This window comes from Centroberyx affinis, unplaced genomic scaffold (assembly GCF_046629955.1).
Source record: "Centroberyx affinis isolate AG114_WGS23_722 - 3 ecotype Tasmania unplaced genomic scaffold, CSIRO-AGI_Caff_v1 ptg002506l_1, whole genome shotgun sequence".
NCBI lineage: Eukaryota > Metazoa > Chordata > Actinopteri > Beryciformes > Berycidae > Centroberyx > Centroberyx affinis.
Window position 1 is genome coordinate 28,400 of NW_027280728.1, and position 15,426 is coordinate 43,825.

At 43.0% G+C, this 15,426-nt stretch overlaps 1 protein-coding gene across 1 annotated transcript; it reads left to right on the plus strand.

The window, feature by feature from the left end:
• The first annotated feature begins 565 nt into the window (after positions 1-565).
• Positions 566-15,426, plus strand: slc16a6b (solute carrier family 16 member 6b). The gene is made up of 6 exons (XM_071534252.1): positions 566-855; positions 5,270-5,517; positions 8,520-8,663; positions 10,217-10,345; positions 11,204-12,100; positions 13,622-15,426. The coding sequence occupies exons 2-6, from the start codon at positions 5,286-5,288 to the stop codon at positions 13,879-13,881; spliced, it is 1,662 nt and encodes a 553-aa protein (XP_071390353.1). The 5' UTR covers positions 566-855; positions 5,270-5,285; the 3' UTR covers positions 13,882-15,426.

Consider the following 15,426-nt stretch of genomic DNA (forward strand, 5'->3'; position numbering starts at 1 on the left):
TTTTATGCTACATTCACGTCCAATGGGAAAGACAGAGTTCACCTTCAACTTTCAGGAGATACAACAAATACTAGAAAATAGGGTTCACGCCATCAATCAGGTGGTAAAAATAGGCTTAACAGTAATCATGTGTAGGGATATATTCATTTCAAATAATGAGTCATTTTGTGATCACATCTCATAAATATATTATGCCACAGCAGGTGGCATGGGCCTAATATGCACCACTCAGTAACTGCGTGTGTTAAGTAGGAAAAAGCTCATCAGAAGCATCCAAATTATGGTGACAACCTGAATCATTTCGGCTTCAATCTCGTCAAAAGCTCAAACTTGTCACAAACACCTCCCAAGTCGTTGCCTTTAAACGTAAAAAATCGTTCTGACCATTTTCCCCATGGGACAGAAATGCAGCATCAGAGCAGCACTGCGGACCGCTGCTGCAGCACGCGCTGGATGAGTTTCTGTGAGGAGAGAGAGAGTACTCACGAGAGCAAGACTGCGCGTTCTCGAGGCTTGGGGATTTGCGCGCCCGCGTTTGAATACCGGCTTGAGCCGGTATAAAGAGCCGCAACTGCCGGCAGGAAATAATTCACAGAAGACAATGATGTAAAAGACTACGAGGAACCGAAAATAGTCCAGATAACATTGGATTTACAACGTGTTTTTTTTCTAAATTGGAGCAGCAAGTAGCGTACATCTTCGAATAAAAAACGGATTTTATAGGCTAAAGAATTGCTCTAAAGCTTGGCAACTAGCTATACAGTCACAACGAAATGTCAGTGAGGTATAAAAACCTTCCTTATTAAACCAGAGGACTACTTTTTCCCTCCGCTGGCTTGGCTGCAGTCACTGTTGGTGAGTAAGATGACAACTTGGTAACTCCAGCTGCAGGATGCTACGTACAGCTGACTGTGTAATACTGTAGCAGTGTTAAAGCTACAGAGCTTTATTAGAAACGACAGTCTCCCCGCCTATCATAATACATTAGACAAGCAAATTCGACTTTTAACGCTGGATAAATCGGTGTATTCATTTGTTCATGTAACAGAAATTCAGTTATAGTCTCGTTTTTTAAGCTAGCGTGCATGTCGGCAGTTGAAAGAATAGTTTTAAGCCTCCCAGCCTAAAAAGCAAGGTTAGTTCATAATAGCTACATGTCGTGATAGCCGGGTATTGTTCTAACCACAGCAGTAAACTCTAGTTGCCTAGTTGCCGGGTTGCTGTCTGCATTGCTGGGGAAGAAACCCCAGGCATGCGGCAGGTTGACATCATCCCTCCTCCACTGCACTGCGGATAAAGCGACTACACGGCTGACATGACACGTTAACTTTTCCACAGGCTGGGAAAGAATATTAACAATAGCAGTAATAATAATAAACGTTATTTTATAGCACTTTAAAAAGAGTCCACAAAGTGTTTTAGCAATAAACTATAGCAAACATCATACTGGTATAATGCATTTAAACAAGAAGTCACCACAAGATAACAGGATTAGAATAGAGGGTAAATATAATAGTAAAACAAAGCTGCTAGCAGTAGAATGCACCGAGTTCCCTGGTGGCAAGGCATTGTGGGTATTGGAGTCTTTGTAATTTTCCCAGTTCAAATAGCTGTACTTTCTTCATATCTCAACATATCAACATGCGACTGAGTAGATAGCTTTAAAACGATGTTACTGACCAACCTGTTGAATTTCAAGTGGATTGATTACTTTGTGATGATTCTACAGTTAGTTGAAACTTTTGGACACATTTAAAAAAAAAAGTGATTAATATCTTTGCTGTTCTTTAACTCAGTGATTCTCAACCTTTTTCATATCACGGACCCTTAATTTAGTCCACATTAGGGCCACGGACCCCCATTTGATTAGATTTTGTCTCTCAGACTCAAATCTGAAAATATGTTTTTGTTAGATAATGATTTTGTCCAGAATTCCATGACTATCTGTAGATAACAGTGAAACTATGATCAAAACAGTCATTATTCTACATTATCTCATTGTGTTCTTCTTGTAAATTAAATAATGGTGAAGTTTAACAATTCATCAATATGCTGGGGACCCCCTGGAACCCCCTCAAGGACCCCTGGTGGTCCCCGGACCCCACGTTGAGAACCACTGCTTTAACTGATCCTTTAGCTTTCCGCAAACTAAAGGCACCGCTGACTCTGGTAACCTAAAAACAATTGCATTACTGACATCATAGACATCAAGTCAAGAAAAAGCCTGGTCGCCTAGTATTAAAACTAGACTTTGGCTCATCTACAATCTACATCTATGCAATGTTCGCATAAATATTTTACCAGGCTTCTTTCTGACAGCTGTGATGTAACATGAAGTGCACATTTGGAGGTACTAATTAAGGCCTCAAGTATTAAAGCCTGTAGTAGTGGCAGTAGCAGTAGTGATGCGGTTGTTAGGATCCATATATCCATTGTTTTCAGTTGCTTTCATTGCTCAGCTGGCAGCATCACAGTAAATATGAATTTTTCACCTCCATGGCCACTCTCCAACTTTGGCTCAGGTGTGTGACTATTACATCATCATCTCTCCTGGCAACCCAATATCTGGGAGAGAGAGAGAGAGAGCAGTACGAGTGCTGCATTCATGTCCTGTAGGAATAACCCCTGGAGCAAGTTGATAGTTCAAAGCAACAACTTGGGAGTCTTCACGTGTTCAAACTCTGAAGCCGTGATTGAAGTTTTCTGTAGACATTGGTTGACGCTGATCAGCATTTTTTTCACACTCAACACACATGGACTTAGCGGTGATACGTCTGAGTTCATGTTTTACAGCAAAATAAGCATTGAAATGTCAACCACAAACCAAAAATCCAATTAATCCAAATATTCTACCAATTAAAAGACATGTAATACAGGGCTATTTTGCTATATTGTCATGTGGATAATCTCTTTTTTGCAATGCCAACATATATATGTGTTGGCACTAGTTTAAGTTTTCTTGGTGTGAAGTAAGCTCTAATTCTAAATTTGAAACGTATTAGCTTGTTGCGAACAGAATGTGAAAGTCTTCCAAATCTTCTTCTGTTTCTCCACTGTCTTTCTCCCAACTCATTTCTAATGCGTGGTGACTAGATGTTATATTAATCAGTATATTATATATTTGGCTTGCAATATGTTGGTTAGATTTAATGATTTTACTGACTTTAGAGTCTATTGCTGTTGAAGTTGTTTTCCACGCAGGTGTTTAATAATTAGAGATATTAGCTGTAGATAAATGAGGACGTATTTGTTTTGTGTATGAAACTTGTCTTTTATGTCTTCAAAGGTTGCCAGTTCTTCTCCAATAACGAGGTCAGATATCTTGGACACAGCTTTTGATTCCGGTTCCTTGTTCAGAATCCCTCTGTTTTGCCGTATGGGTGCTTTGTGGAGATTGTGTCCTATCAAATTTCACATTCAGATTCCCCATATGATATGAATGCAGGGAGGAGGGAGGGTAGACGTTGCTCCAAGTGAGGCAGGGCTTGTCAACATGACGCAGATAGCCAAGGAATGGTGTTTGCTTGGCTGGTGGCAGGTGTGTGAAAAGAGATATTATCTGTCCGTGTGTGTTTGTGTGTGTGTGTGTGTGTGGTGAGCACACATTGTTTTCTCTCACGATCCCAGCTGGCGACTTACCACGAGTCTAGGTTCCCAAGGTGAAGGTTTCCCTATGTGTTTTTTTTTTTTTAAAGGGCGAGGCAGAGAGACTTGAGGCAGAAGCTTAACTCTTGTTTTGGACACACGCTATCTTAATGCTCTTTGGTAGGAAATGCACAGATATGTGGTTAACAGTGTGGTTAGACCGAAATATCAGTTTGTGCATATGGGGCTGATATAGTCAGTGTGCTCCACCTCTGATATGATGGATATGATGCAGTTTAATTGATTACATATTTATCAAATCGACTGCCAGGCTAGGCAGGGAGGCAGATTAAATTTTGTTTGACATTTCTTCCCTGAGCCAAGGACTCCACTGGGCGCCGGGTGTCTTTCATCCACCAGAGCTGTGGTGTATCTCTGCACACAACAGGCACACCCTTATTTTTCATGAAACATTACTTCTGGCTGACACTCTGCTGATGTTATTTCAGTTTTGCTTCTCACGACCACGTCAGCAATGTTAGTTCCCATAATAAAATTTGGAGAAGTAGTGTTTCGCGAAAGATTCATTTAGGCTATTTTGTCTTATATCTATCATCATATATCAGATGGTGTGAACTGACACGCTAATGGAGAGGGTTTAGGTGGGTTGGTAGCGAGAAACAGGAACAGAGCTTCAGTCATAGTTATTTCTCAGCTTCCCATCTGTCATGGCTGATAGTCCAAGAATATTGTATGAGGCAGAGAAGTGTGCCTCAAAAAAAAAATAGTGCTGAGCCTAAAAAACAAATCCAATATCACTACTCAAAAAGAGAGAGGTAGAAATAATGACTGGATACAATACTCACATCCCACTACTATAATTGGAGAGCGGTTTGTGTGTCCCACCATGGAGGAGAGGAGAGGAGAGGGGAGAGGAGAGGAGAAGAGGAGAGGAGACAAGGAGAGGAGAGGAGAGGAGAGGAGAGGAGGAGAGAGGAGAGGAGACAAGGAGAAGAGGAGAGGGGAGGGGAGAGCAGGAGACAAGGACAGGAGAGGAGAGGGGAGAGGAGATAAGGAGAGGAGAGGAGAGGAGACAAGGAGAGGAGACAAAGAGAGGAGGAGAGAGTAGAGACAAGGAGAGGAGAGAGGAGAGGAGACAAAGAGAGGAGAGGAGGAGAGAGTAGAGACAAGGAGAGGAGAGAGGAGAAGAGAGGAGAGGAGTCAAAGAGAGGAGAGGAGGAGAGAGTAGAGACAAGGAGAGGAGAGGAGAGGAGACAAAGAGAGGAGAGAGGAGACAAGGAGAGGAGAGAGGAGAGGAGAGGAGTCAAAGAGAGGAGAGGAGGAGAGAGTAGAGACAAGGAGAGGAGAGAGGAGAGGAGAGGAGACAAAGAGAGGAGAGAGGAGACAAGGAGAGGAGAGGAGAGGAGTCAAAGAGAGGAGAGGAGGAGAGGAGACAAGGAGAAGTGAGAGGAGAGGAGAGGAGAGGAGAGGAGACAAAGAGAGGAGAGAGGAGAGGAGAGGAGGTTATAAATTCTAGTTTCATTTATTTATGGGGCACGCACCACAAAACACTAACATGAAATGTGTTCTTCGCCTGTTTTACCTGGTTAAATAAGACTTAAAATACGACTTCAAAAAATAACCACCGCCACTGCTAACATCAGCTCCTCTCCCCCCGCTCCAGGTGGCCCGGTCCAGCCATGAGGGGGTCCGAGTCCCGGCTTCGCTTGGGGCCGTGCGTGTACCCGGAGGTGCCCGACGGCGGCTGGGGCTGGGCCGTGGCCGCGGCCTTCTTCGTGGTGGAGGTCTGCACCTACGGGACCATCAAGAGCCTGGGCGTCTTCCTGCAGGACCTGATGGAAGAGTTCGGTGAGAGCAACAGCCGAGTCTCCTGGGTCATCTCCATCTGCGTCTTCGTCCTCACTTTCACCGGTCAGTTACTCTGGGGTTTACTGTTGTTCTGTGTGTGTTTTTTTCCCCTCGCAGGGTATAGGCAGGTTTCAGAAATGTAAGACTTAATGCTTAATGCTACCTGGAATTTGATTTAATCTTACTCATTGCCAGTGGTGGAAGAAGTACTCTGATCCTTTACTTCAGTAAAAGTACCAATACAGCAATGTAAAAATACTCCATTACAAGTAAAAGTCCTGCATGAAAAATCCTACTTAAGTAAAAGTACATAAGTATTAGCAGCAAAATGTAGTTAAAGTATTAAAGTAAAAGTAGTGGTTTGGTCCCTCTGACTGATATTTTCTTATATATGACATCATTAGATTATCAATACTGAAGCATCAGTGTGTAAGCAGCATGTTACTGTTGTAGCTGCTGGAGGTGGAGCTAGTTTGAACTACTTTATATACAGTTAGCTAGTTTAGTCCAGTGGTTCCCAACCTAGGGGTCGGGCCCCTCCAAAGGGTCACCAGATACATCTGAGGGGTCGTGAGATGATTAATGGGAGAGGAAAGAAGAAAAAACAAAGTTCTGATACACAAATCTGTTTTCAGTTTTTGGACTTTTTCTCTAATCTTTGATTTTTGCTGAAATATTGGATCATTTGAACATTTATTGAAATGAAACCATGTGAGGTTTAGAGGGAAAAATCACTATTTGGTGGAGCTGTTAACAACTCATAGACATCTGAAATGTGACCCGACTACACACTGCTTTTTGTAAGACGTCAAAAGCCAAAAAGGTTGGAAACCACTGGTTTCATCTTTAACAATGTGTTGTATTTTAAAAGCTTGTTATATTATCCATTGTGTCAAATCTCCATCTGAAAAGTAACTAAAGCTGTCAAATAAATGTAGTGGAGTAGAAAGTACAATATTTCCCTCTGAAATGTAGTGGAGTGGAAGTATAAAGTAGCATCAAATGGAAATACTCAAGTAAAGTACAAGTATCTCAAAATTGTACTTATGTACAGTACTTGAGTAAATGTACTTAGTTACTTTCCACCACTGCTCATTGCACCTTTAAAGAGTCACTCTTAATAATCGAGGACGCTGTGGAACTTATACATGATCTCTGTGTAGCTGAGAAGTAAATGATGAATAGAAAATTCACACAAACCACACAGAATAATCACACTGGATCAGATGGGTTTCAGTTTAGCGGTCGGTCCAGCCCACATCACATGGTGCCATCATGTGCTCATGCATTACACAGCAGTTAAGGTTGGAGTTCCCTTTCTCTGAGGGCAACTGAATCTGCTCACTCAGTCAGGCCATTGACCTGGACACACACACACACACACACACACACATTTTCACAATGCAGACAGAAGGATCAGGGCTTGTCTGATATGGGGTTTAGAGCATCAGTATGATACAAATACTTTTTAACTGAAACTTATGATACCTGATTTGTGCTGATATCCAATATCTTTCAATTTGACCATTTTCATGCCAAAAAATTACAAGTATTCACTGTTTCTGGTTCTGTTACTGTCACCATGGGACACTAAAACTCTCTCTTCATTAAAAGGCCAATATCTGCCTGATATATCAGTCTAACTGCAAAAAGGATGCTTGCCATCAGCAGTACAGTATTGTCCTGTTGTCAGTCCGGATCCAACCAGTTTCAAACAGCTGACTGGGTTGGTGGAGAGGAACCAGTGTGTCTGTTTGGATGAACTGATAAGGTTTTCCCTCTGACTGCGTCGAAACACAGACAAAGCAGTGGGGGGAGAAAGCTCTTATACTATTACAGCGTATCCTTAAAAAGCCTGAAAAAGCTTTAAATATTCAAATGCCTTAAAAACAGTTATTAGAGGTATTATTTTCTTCACCAATGCAATGATTATATATATATATATATGTATATATATATATTACTAGTTTCTTTTGATGAAACTACAAAACTAGCTCATAACAAGGTTAATACAATATGCAAAAAGTGTTTTGTTTTGGTTGCATCTGACTTTTGAATTGAACATCATGTCCCTTAATTATTAATTTCCTAGGGTCCTTTTTCTTATGCTGCTATTTATAGCTTCAAAACATTTTTGAACTACAAGGGCACTCGGAGAGTGCAGACCTCTGCCAAAGTTCATGCTATTATTGCTTGTTCGTGAGTCGGATCCGGATCCGCTCCAAAATTTAATGGGTTCTTCCTTAGCCCATGCTACACCCTTCCACCAAGTTTCATGAAAATCAGGCCAGTAGTTTTTCCGTAATCGTGCTGACAGACAAACAAACAGACTAACAAACAAACAAACGAACCGACCCACCGAACCAACCGAAAACATAACCTCCTTGGCGGAGGTAACTATGTTCAATCAGAAATGGGCTGGTTTGGACAGCTTTGTTTCTTGATTTTGGTTATTAAATTGGTCTTAAACCCAGTTCCAGGTAGCATTGAAAAGGTCTGAAGTCTTAAATTTGGCTTTCTGAAACCCTTTATTTGAATTGGCTGAACTACTTTTAGCATTCGACAGATCGCTTTGGACCATAGAAGGTTTATTACGTGTGGAGGAATGCTGCAGAGGATGTTAAAAGTCTGTTATTGACATGAATTTAAAGTGTCCTTGTGTTTTCTTTTTGTTTATTTTTCACCCCCTTTTTCTTTTTCTTCTTTGTATAATTGCAGTTTTACTTTGTATGTACTCAATATACTAAGCCTGATTATTTTACATTTAGCTGGATATTGCTACTTTTATTTCTATTTTATTTTTATTTTTAGGACCTGATCACTCCGTTTTGTGTGCCCCTTGGAGGGAGGGACAGTAGGTGGGCGGGGGATAGGGGGTGAAATGTAATGTAATCTGTACTATTCTGTATGCTCTTATGTATCTCATTCACCTCCTAAAAGGTACATTTTAAAATTTTAAAATAAAAAACATTTAATTACAAAAAAGAGAAGGTTTATTACGCAACTGAAATGTGATTGAAATGAAACGTTGATGAAATGACCGTTCTGCCTTTTGGCCTCCTCAGCCCCGCTGTCTACAGTGCTGAGCAACCAGTTTGGCTACCGTCCGGTGGTGATGACGGGGGGCTTCCTCATCAGCCTGGGGACCATCTCCTCCGCCTTCACCAACTCCATCAACGAGATGTACATCACCATCGGCATTGTCTCAGGTACACACACAACCATATCCAACTGTCTGTCTGTCTATCTATCTATCTATCTATCTATCTATCTATCTATCTATCTATCTATCTATCTATCTACTGTCCCCGCACTAACTGTCATGCCAGTGTAATGTGCAATTAAAAGAATCGCTGTTTTGCTCTTGCAGATGCTTTCATGTTAAACAGCTTGTTAATGAATGAACTAAAAGGGACTACCATGATTGACATCTGTTTCTTCCAGAACCGGCCAATGAACAACCTCATCTAAACATCATCCCCCGTTTCAGTCTCTAGGAAGGACTGACAGAACAGAAAATGGAGCCGCAAAATATAAATTCCCAAAAAAAACAAAAACAATTCCATTTCAGATAAGGATTGAGAGAACAATTCTGAGCACAGAAAATGGCCGTGGAGGACAAATTAACTTGTGTTTTTTTCCTCACCGGTAGCTTTCTCCCGCCATGATAACCATGTCTCTCTCCCCTCTGAATCGGACGAGACCTAACTTGACGACCCTTTCTTTTCTCTCCCCCTTGTCTTGTCTCTCTTTTTTTTTTTTTTTTTTTTTCTCATCTTTACACGCTTTTCATCTTTCAGCGGGCACTGTAGCAAACCCGACCCGCCACCTTTGCCACCGGAGCGACCTGACATCTTGAGCTTTGACCCTGCCTGTGTTGGTACCATGCAGGCGAGTGGCTGTCACGTCACGTCCCCTTTTTATGCCTCAGCCGTGGCCGGAGGCGTTATGTTTTCAGGTTGTCCGTCCGTCCAAAACGTCCACTCGGACTCCAAGGATGAACCGATTCGAATTTGGTGGTCCAAGGTCAAAGGCCAAGGTCACTGTGACCTCACAAAAAGAAAGAAAGTGTTTGGCCATAACTCCAGAATTCACACGCTAATTATGACAAAATTTCACACAAATGTCTAATAGGATAAAATGAAGTGATGACATTTTCTATCCAAAAGTTCAAAGGTCAACTTCACTGTGACATCATAATGTTTTGCTTACCACTGTAGCTGAGAAAACGATCTTGGGTCATTCTACAAAAACGGTGCAAGTGTTGTCACTTACTTTTGCAGATACCAAAATCCTTTAAGTTGACCTAATAATCACATTATTCATTAATCACATAATTATATATGTTCAATAAATTTTACCGGACAACTATTTATGCTGTAGCCTAATTGTTTAGAAAAATTGAGTTGTGTTGGGATTGCTGTGTTGACAGCTTTTATTTCGTTTCTTTGGAAAATTTGATGTGATTTTTAAAAATATAGGCTATATTGATAGAAAAAATTGTAACATATTTATTGAGCACAAACAGTCTGTCCTTCTATAGTTCACCCCTCCCTCCGTTTTTTGGTTATTTTTTGCATGGTTCTCAGCTGCTTGATCTCAACTTGTAAATGTGTCTCAGTGATCAGCGGCCAAATTGACACGTGTGTGGACAGACTGGACAGACATGGATGTAAGCTGCAGCTTGACTTGTTGGCGGAGGCATACCGCGAGGCGAGGCGAGGTTGTTTATCTAGTTTTTTTTTATCCTGTTTATTCGCAGGCCTCGGCTACTGCCTCTCCTTCCTCCCCACCGTCACCATCCTCGCCCAGTACTTCTCCAGGCGGCGAGCGCTCGTCACCTCCGCGGCTTCCTCCGGAGAATCCTTCGCCATGTGTGCGTTCGCTCCCGGTGAGTCCGCGCGTTGACGTAAAGAGGCACTATCTATTTAAGCAATATTACACGAGAGGGTGTGCGTGATGCTTACGTAATGACGGTAAAGCACACCCTCGAGTGTAATATTGCGATTATACAACAGTTACCAACAAAATAAAAGATATAAACAAAATGTATTCATATTGTGGGGCAATTCGCTCTCAAAATAAAAAAACTTTTTGCTAGTGTTATCTCCGTTTCCCTGGAAATACATGGGGTCTGACTAATAACTGGAAAACAATCAGTCACGTCAGTAGACTCCTATGTAATGGAACCTAGTTTACTACTCCAGCAAGTAGGCGGAGTCTTAGTAACGACCTAGCAACAGAGACGATTTCTAGTCCCTGTTGAGCCGGTTGAGTCAGCCAGCCAACTTGAGCTAATGCTTTCTAGAGATCGCGGGATTTCCCAAACTGAATGAATACCACACATATAAACACAAAACTGCCTTGCTAGCTCAATCTTGTTGTAACTAAGATATCTGCTGAAAAAAATATTTTTTCCATGGACAGATTTAGCTACTATGTCCGCGAACTTCACATGTATTTTTAAGCTAGTAGCGCCGTGTCACCGACTCACCGGCACAGCTGATGGAGGATGCAGAGCGTCTGGAAACATCAAGGCTGAACAGAGTTAGCGTTATATTTAAATATATTGTATGATAATATGGCGGAGTAATATTTAGTGATGAGCACGGCTAGGTGTGCTGTCATGCTGATTTGAGCACGTTCTAAATGTCTAGTTGACCAATCAGATCGCTTGGTCGGAACTACCTGTTGTATAATTTATATCATCACACGCCAAACCTACACGCTTCTTCTCATCTCTCCTCAGCGTTCACCGCGCTGAAGGGGCGGATAGGCTGGCGCTACTGTCTGGTCGTTATCGGCGTCCTCCAGGCTTCTGTGATCGGCTGCGGGGCTCTCCTGCGTCCGATCGTAATCCAGCCCGAGGCGGCGAGGGCGGACGACGGCGACGAATCCGAAAAGAAGGCGTCGCCCGCTATCAAACAGCTGCAGGCCGCGTACGAGCTGGAGAACGAGCAAACCAGAACCTCCATCAGCTCGGGAGGCTCGCGGGGCTCCGGCGACTCGGGCGTCACGTCGCTCGCCGCCTCGAACGCGGACCTCCGGGCGGAAAGCAAAGGCCTGATGGAGGAACCGTCGCCGTCCACGCCTCCCACCCCGGCGAAGGCGCAGGACGAGGGGGGAGAGGGACAGGCAGAGGCGGGTCCTCTCCGGCCCTCCAGACCCAAACTCCTGGACTTCTCCGTGCTGAGGGACGGCGCCTTCATTTTCTACTCCCTCTTCGGCCTGTTCGCCACGCTGGGCTTCTTCGCCCCGCAGCTCTACATCATCGAGCTGAGCAAGAGCCGCGGCGTGGAGCCCGGCACGGCCTCCTACATGCTGTCCGTCATGGCGGTGGCGGAGATCTTCGGCCGCCTGTCCATCGGCGCGGTGCTGAGCAGAGCCCGCTGCCGGAAGACGCGGGTGCTGCTGGGGTGCGTCGTCCTCCTGTGCCCGGTGCTGGCGGCCTTCGCTCTGGCGCGGGACTTCTGGGGCCTGGCGGTCTGCTGCGCCCTATACGGCTTCTTCATGGGCACGGTGGGCTCCACGCACATCCCCATGCTGGCCGAGGAGGACGTGGTGGGCGTCCAGAAGATGGCGTCGTCCGTCGGGGTTTACGTCTTCATCCAGAGCTTCGCCGGGCTGGCCGGACCGCCGCTAGGAGGTACGGGAGCTCTGTCGTTTTCATTTTTATTTTTTTTTTTACTTTGACTTTGTTTCTGTGTGTAGGTATTCTCTCAGTGGACTGAGAGTCATTAAAGCCAGTGGTTCTCAATGATGTGCCACAGAGGCCCAAAAGTCAGCAGGTTTTCATTTCAGACGAACGCTACAGCAGCTCATTTCGCTGTTTAGTTTCCCCTCTCTGGTTCAAATTGTGCTGATCAGTGAAATCAGCTGCTGTAGTGTTTGGTTGGAATGAAACCTTATATGGCGCATGGTTGAGAAACTCTGATTAAAGGATAACGCCGGTGTAATTTGACATTTTTCCTATTGGCATTATTGCCTGAGAAAAGTCTAAACTCAGCAAAATATTTGCCACAGTAGAAGCTACTGCTGTCTGTTGTACTGCAGGTTTTCCTCCTGGAAGTTGTAGGCTGCCATTGTTTTCAAAAATACATTAAAGCAGCTCAGAGACATACTGCTGCCTTGACTAACATAATACTTCATGTTGAACATCACATGTATTGCAGTTTTTCCTAACATGCCTTTATCAAGCAGCTATTATCAAGTTTATTGGGGACTATTTTCACTTCTTCTATAAGTGCGCACTGTTACTTACTTCTGGTGGCAGTGAAGAGGCAAAGCAAAGCTTAAGGCAGAGTGAAGCAACTGCAGTGATTGTGGCATTATGAAGTCATGTTAGAAAAAAGTACAATACATATGTTGTTTAAAATGATGGATTACATTCGTCAACGCAGGAGTGTGTCATTGTATTTATTTATTTTTTCTTCAATATTTTTATTATGCTTTTAAACACAAACAGACAAATTCAACAATAGACAGTGGCCACAAGAACTAAACATCTGACTTAGACCCCTGATACATGACACATACAGCACGTAATATACTCGAAGAAATGATTGCACAAAAATCATATAAATTTGTTGTGAAAAATGTCATAGCATCTATGTATGTATAAGTATAAGGAAACGCTCAATCCATTACAATCGACAGTGATGCAACAACTAAACACCTGGAGAGAAAAAAGGAAAAAAGGGAAAAAAAAAAAAAGAGAACAAATTATAATTAAAGTAAATAAATTAAAAGATTTAGAATGTTAAGAAAACTCAGAAAAGAAAGCACAGAAATGAATAAAGAAAAATCAATCAACAAATACATAAATATACCATCTTATGTCATTTTTGTATTTTTGAAAACAATGGCAGCTTATGACTTCCTTCTGGTAAACCTGCAGTAGAACAGACAGTAATAGTGGGTTTAGACTTTTCATGGTTATTAATGGAGATAGGAGAAACTAAAAAAAAAACATTATTCTTTAAAGCTGCAGTAGGCAGTGAGAGGTAACTGCTTGAATTTTGATGACTGCATGCCCCTTAGTGATTTAGGTTGATAAGGTTATATTTTTACTTAAAGTACTTGAAGTAATAACTATGCATAATACAATTGAATGGTTATTGCTTCTGGTGAACGGGACTAACGGCTGCCCTAACGTTTTCCCCATCAGGCCTGCTGGTGGACGTCACGCAGAACTACGGCGCCGCCTTCTACTCGTGCGCGGCGGGCATGGGGCTCGGCGCCGTCTGCCTGGCCCTGGTCGGCCCGGCCAAGTCCGCCGCGCGCCGACGGGAGCGGGGGGGCCGGGAGGATGGGCGGAGCGGCGAGGAAGAGGAGAAGATATCCCAGGACAGCGGCCAGCCGGAGTTCCCGGAGGCGGACTCGGCCCCGGAGTCCAGTCCGGTCAGACGGAACGCCGCGGTGATATGAAACCCCCCCCCCCCCCCCACCTAAAAGCCCTGTTTACACACCCGACGAGAGAGCTCACTTCTGAAACACGCCGACAAGTCTTTGCTTTTGTCACTCTCAGGTGCCACCTGTTCACGCCCGGACATCCACACAAGCCTGAAGTGCAGCCAGTCTCTCCTCTGAGGCCAAAGACACAAGACTTCCGCCATTTTAGCCGGTGCCCAAATGAGCTCCTTTTCTTACCGGGACATTCCGTCTCGTATTATCGTTCACGTTCGAGTGCGAGTACCTTTTAATCTCAGGAAAGAGCTTGCTGACGTCTGGGGAGCTGAATGAGTTTCCACGTTATCATCATGATGAATAGAAACATGATTCCTGTTGTTGTGTTTTTCTGAAGCCTTCTTTCTGATCTAACCTTGAGTTTTGCCTTGACACTTCAGTTTCATTTTTTTTTAAATTTATTTATAGTGTAACACCACCCCAAGGGAAGGGGTCTCTGCACACTTCACAGCAAAATAGAAGCATTTGAGAATGTATGCACACACACACGCATAACCACACAAACATTTGCACAGATATGCCCGCATAGAGGCATACCCACAAGGATACACATGAACACTCAGACCGCCATGTATCATTTCTTGAAGCTCTTGTCTCACTCCAAAGCATGTGGCTGCAGTGTTGATTGTAGGCAAAGTCTCTAGAGTGAAAGCATCTTACGGCTCAGAAATGTAATCCTTAGTGCAAAAATGAAAGGCAGACAGTCTACTTCTACACTATATGCATTGTGCATTATGCAGTGTGATATTCACGACTGCTATCGCTGTGCAAGAAACCTATAGAAATGTCAGTTATGTGTTGATCTTACCCTCATTCACTCTCCTTTATACTTCAATTCCTGGCAATCTTCTATCAGTGGTATTATTCACTGATCATAATAACTTGGTCCTTGGTCCTTTGTCACATTGTCCTGATCTTGCTGATGTACCGTAGAGTGACCCAGTTACAAATAACAGCATACAAACTGAAAAGTGAAAAGCATACAAAATGAAAAGAGTTTACTTCAATGTTATTTTTTTTTGTTTTCCAATTCTGTGAACAATTGTGTACAATCAGCTGAATCGTATTGAAGTCGTCCCTTTGTACAAGTAGAACTACAAATTCCCAAATCCATAAGTATGCAAAGCAGAAAAGGAAGGAAGAAACCACCCACCACACCACGCCATGACTTGAATTTTACTTTACAAACCTTTTCTTAATCACTGTATCGCATTTATTACAAGTGTTTTTTAATGACGATTTGGTGTTCACATTTTGTGCATCACACATTTTTTTTTAAAGCAATTTTTCAATTGTATTTAATGGAGTGCAAGGCAGGGCCCTGCCTGTTAAGTGCTGTACTGCTCTCATTGTACTGTATGTATTTTTTTTAATTAAAAACTTCCTCAGAACTGACACGCTTTTTGGCTTTGGTGTAGTTATTTATGAGAAGCCTTCAAGAGACAAGGATTTGGCGAACAGCAAGATTAGTGAGGTGTGTGTGTGTGTGTGTGTGAGAGAGAGAGA